The sequence below is a fragment of the Triticum dicoccoides genome, chromosome 3A, assembly GCF_002162155.2.
Source record: "Triticum dicoccoides isolate Atlit2015 ecotype Zavitan chromosome 3A, WEW_v2.0, whole genome shotgun sequence".
NCBI classification, from domain to species: domain Eukaryota; kingdom Viridiplantae; phylum Streptophyta; class Magnoliopsida; order Poales; family Poaceae; genus Triticum; species Triticum dicoccoides.
The window spans coordinates 600,019,537-600,024,244 of record NC_041384.1 but is presented as its reverse complement, the minus strand read 5'-3'; the positions used below and the strand labels follow the sequence as shown (position 1 = coordinate 600,024,244).

General features: G+C 62.4%; 1 protein-coding gene across 1 annotated transcript; it reads right to left on the bottom strand.

The window, feature by feature from the left end:
* Positions 1-2,909: 2,909 nt before the first annotated feature.
* On the bottom strand, positions 2,910-4,468 carry LOC119272261. The gene has a single exon (XM_037553783.1). The coding sequence runs from the start codon at positions 4,115-4,117 to the stop codon at positions 3,044-3,046; it is 1,074 nt and encodes a 357-aa protein (XP_037409680.1). The 5' UTR covers positions 4,118-4,468; the 3' UTR covers positions 2,910-3,043.
* Positions 4,469-4,708: the final 240 nt, after the last annotated feature.

Here is a 4,708-nt window from a genome sequence, read left to right as displayed (position 1 = left end):
CCGAAGGCATAGAGAAAACTGCCTCCTTAATCTCTTCTTCATCAAACGGGGCGTCCAGCTGGGATAGGTCGTGGCGTTGCATACTGATGTTCTCCCAGGACAGGCATTTGGATCGCCGAGTCGGCCTTCCGAGGTGCTCTTGGAAGTGGTCGAGGAGGGCCCGCTCCTTGTCTTCAGTTGTAATTGCCAGCCCGACGTCGGTCCTGATGGTCTGAATGAAATTCTTGCGCCTTCTTCCATTGGCTCGGGCATGGAAAAGCTTGGTGGTGGCATCCCCCAAACAGATCGAGTTAAGACGCGAGCGCTATCTCATCTTGACCTTCTGGATGGCGAGAAGGCCAAGGTAGGAAGCCTTGAGTTGTCTCCTTAGAACCCTCTCAGGTTCTGACAGCGGCCGCCCTTCCTCAGCGACGTCCAGACGCCAGATGATCTCCTTTGCCACCGCAATCTGGGTGTTTAGAACACCAACCCTCTCTTTTTGCCATTTGCGCAAAGCCTTCGCGGTTCGGCACAACTTGGTATGAATCGTACGGAGGGCATCCCGGGACAGGACGAGCTTGTTCCACACGGCCGCAACCGCATCATGGAAGCCGGGGAGTCGCAACCAGAACTCCTCAAACTTGAAGGATGGCTTCCTCGCATTGTCGATGCACCCCTGAAGAAATAGCGGGGCATGGTCAGAGCAGGTCATTGAGATGGCCTGGAGATGCGCATTTGGGAAGAGCAAATCCCAGTAGTCGGAGTGGAAAACATGGTCAATCTTGGTCATGACCGGATTTGCTTGCTCGTTGGACCAGGTGAAGCGCCTCCCACACATACGTAGCTCTTTTAGCTGCATGAAGTCAAGGGCCCCACAGAATTTCCCAATGAGATGGTGATTGATGTTGGCGTTGCTCTTGTCCGCCGCTTTAGTGATCAGATTGAAATCCCCCAAAAGAAGCCACTGCCTTCCAGTCATGGCAGAGAGAGCCCTCAACTCCTCAATGAAAGCCACCTTCTCAGGCTCGCCCTAAGGACCATAGACGCAAGTGATGGTCCAGGCAATGCGATCATTTAGCATGGAGACAGAGGCGGAGATGGTGCCCGGAGTAGCCAGGCAGTCTGACAGCGCGAAGAAGCGGTCCGACGCAGCCAAGATCATTCCTCCTCTAGTGCCGGATGCAGGCAAGACAAAGTAATTGACGGTGAAGCAAGGGCCAAGCATCTCCCTGATGATGGAGTCGTCAACTAGTTGAAGCTTCGTCTCTTGGAGACAGACGATGGAGGCGTGGGAGTCGTGAACGATATCGCGAATGGTGTCACGTCGAGCGCGCGAGTTAAGTCCACGGACGTTCCAACAGGTGATTTTTACATCAGATTGCGCCATATGGGAAACTTAAAAGTAGCACGGTGGATTTAGACTTCAAGAGGCGCCAAGGAAAAAGAATGAAACGGAGTGGAGTGCAACTAGCAGACTTGAGCTTGGTGACACAATGTAGGGAAGATAGGCAACCTCCGGTCGCGATGTTACATGGTTCTGGACGACTAAAACGAAGAACAGGAAAGGAACGGTGATACATCATGCTCGCAGGAGAGGAGCCCAACAAGTAACGGCAGCTAGGGAGCCTACACATCAGCGACCTGGGCAACAACGTTTGCAACCTCCTGGGCGGCCTTCTTCTTGTTCTTTTGTGCCTTCTTCTGGGTGATATTCTTGGCATGCCCTACCAGTCCAGCAATAGCCTGGACGACGGGGGCCGCGAGCGGGGTGTTGAACAAGTCGAGGTAGGCCTGCTTGGCCTTGTCGTCGTATCCAACAGACGGGTCCACTACACCACAGACCTTGGCAATGAGCTCCTGGACCGCCTCTGTAGCAACCCCGGGCGGGGCTTTTGCCTTCTTCTTGTTGAGCCGGGCGCTACGCCGAGTGGGCGCAACCGGCATGCCCCCCTTGCCCCTACGGGTGGCCGGAGTAGACAGCAACGGGGCAGGCGGCTCCCTGGCGACGCCGGCGAGGAAAGACTCCAGGGGGTTCCCAATCGGAGGCACGTCTGTAGCATCTGCCGGGGCAACAATGACAGCGGGTTCAGGGCAGGCATCTGCCGACGGCGTGAGAGCTCCGACCGGGTCAGTGGCGTTCGCCCCAGGCTCGACGACGGCGGGGGTGGGGGGGTCACGGCGACGAGGGTCTCTGCCGGGCCACTCCCAGCAGCAAAGACCGAGTGGAGATCGACCGGCTCAGGCCTGATCACGAGGGCGGCGGAGAGAGGCGCAGTGACGAGGAGCCCGACAGGGTCACCCCCCGCGTCGCACATCGTGCGTCCAGCTTCGACAGGCAGGGCCAGAGGCGAAGCATCATCGGTCGGTGGCGGATCAGGGGCAGACCAGGCTTCAACCCCCGGCGTGTCGAGGCTCCGCACGTCTAGGGACAGGGCGAGTCCCGCGAAGCAGGCCGACAGCGTAGGCAGGGCGGCCACCGCCGAACCCGCCTCTGCCACGCCAACAGCCGCGCCAACCAGCAAGGATGGGTTGGCTGGGCCGCCAGCAGTCGAACCAAGCTTGACAAAGGCACCCTCCACCCTTTCAGCAAGGCCGGCCAGCCGCCGATGCATGGCAGAGAATTCCCTGCGCAGCGGAGCGAGCGCGGTGTCGATAGCCGCTAATAGCTCGGACCGAAGTAGGCGGGCGTGGTCCACCAGCGAGAGGCGAGACCCCGCAGTAGTGCCGCCATCGGACAGAAGGCGCAGCTTGCCCGCATGCCACCGGGTCGACCTCCATTGCCATGACAGGAGACGCAGCGCCCAAGGGGGAGCCCGCACGGCGACGTCCATGACGCGCCGAATCCATGTCGCGATGTCGAGGAGAGCGGGTGCGCTCCCTGCGCCCGTCCAAGGCCGAGTCGTTGGAGCGGGGCACCCGGTCGCGTCCGTCCTGGCCGCCACCGCCACGCCAGTCGTCGTCGAAGTCGTCGCCGTCATCCCGGCGCCGCGGCATCCATTAGGGGTGGTCGTCCATGCCCCGGTCACGGCGACGCGGTGCAGCAGCCCGTGAGCTGCCTCCCACGTCAGGGAGGGCGAGGGTGGCTCCAAGAGGCGGCGGAACACCGTCGACGCACTCCATGTGCCACTCCAGCGGCAGCCTGGGGAGGGCTGAACGCCTTGGCGCGACCGTCAGAGGTGTAGCAGTCCAGGGGAGCATTGGAGTGGTCCTCCACCATGTCCAAGTGGACCGGCACCCAGAAGGTTGCGCCATGCTTGCAACCAGACGGCCTCGCCACATTGGCGAACACCTTCAGGCCGCCGGAAGGACGGGTGGTGAATGTTAGCCAGATGACCTTGGGGATGAGGTTTGGGTCTGCAGTCCAGGCCCAGAGGTCGAGCATCTTGGAGTTTGTCCGGAGCGCGGAGTGGTCCTCGAGGTAATCCAGGGAGCAGCACCGGCCGATGATGCGCTCGGCGACGTACGGCGTCCACGCGTAGTCAGGGACGTTCTCCAAGCACAGGTGCACTCGGTAGTTGAGGGCGGCCCCGAACGCGCGCTCCAGGGGACGCCAGGGCCTGATGTGGACGATGGCGCCGGCAGCACGCACGCGACCCGCGGCAAGCGCCGCGTCACACTGGGCCTTGTGCTCGAACTTGAAGAGGAATTCCATCGGGTGGTACGGGGTGACGGCCATGTCCCCGTGTCTGAGCCGGAATTGCTTCCGAATGGCACGGTCGACGTCCAACGCGACGAGCCGCCGCGGTGCGTTGATGGCCCACGCGATGGCCGCCGTCTGTTCCCACTCAAGCATGTCGCGGTCCATGTCGAATGAGGACGGGATGAAGCACGAGTCCTCCTCGGGGCGGGCATCCGGCGCCCCGATGCCGGCGGAAGCGTGAGCCATCCTAGCGCGGGGAGGGGGAGCGGACGGAGAGGCGACAACATTAGCCCAGGAACGCACGCCCGAAGCTGCGGGCAAGCAACGCAGTGGAGGGGCCGCAGGCGGGGAGGCTGGACGCAGCTTTGACGCACGCCGCAGGGGGCACCAGCGCTCGATGTGGGCCGAGAGGTTGCGGGAGAGGCAGCGCACAGGGTCGCGACAGGCAGAGGAGCGATGATGTTTGGGGGCGAGACAGCGAGAGCAGCGCCCCTCCATGTGCTTTTTGAAGCGGATGAAGCTGGCTCGGCGTTGCTCGTCGAGGCCGCCCGGCGCGGGATTGGACGAGACGGCAGACGCCCGGCTTGAAGGCACGTCCCGTCGGGGGCGGCGCTGCCACTGCACGAAAGTCCAGCCCTCCTCCTCCCTAGGAGCAGACGGGACAGGCCGCGGCGCAAGGACGCCTCCTGACGCCGCATTGACGAGCCAGGATGGGCGAGGGGGGATGGTGATGATGGGGCAGAGACGGGTGGCCGCATTGAAGGCGTCCGACGCGGCCGCGGAGTCTTTAATGCTCGCAGAGGAGGGGGAAGCCCCAACAAAGCCTGGGGGAGTGGCCGAGCCTGGAACGAATTCACCCTCCTCATCAATGCCAACAGGCAAGGGGGCCGAATCCAGAAAAAAATCGCCAGATCTGCCCGACGAGCGCGTAGCGCGCAGGGGAGACTGACGCCGGCGTGCACCCCAGGGTGGGCAGAGCAGGGGGGAGCAAGGGACCGGAGGAGGCGCCGCACCCAGATCTGGCGTAGAGGCCAGCGCAGAAGACCGAAGCAGAAGCCTCTGCGCCTCAAAGAAGAACCAGGGGCCCCC

Coding starts and splice junctions, on each gene's coding strand:
- LOC119272261 (XM_037553783.1), bottom strand. CDS start 4,117: ATGGAGGGGCGCTGCTCTCGCTGTCTCGCCCCCAAACATCATCGCTCC.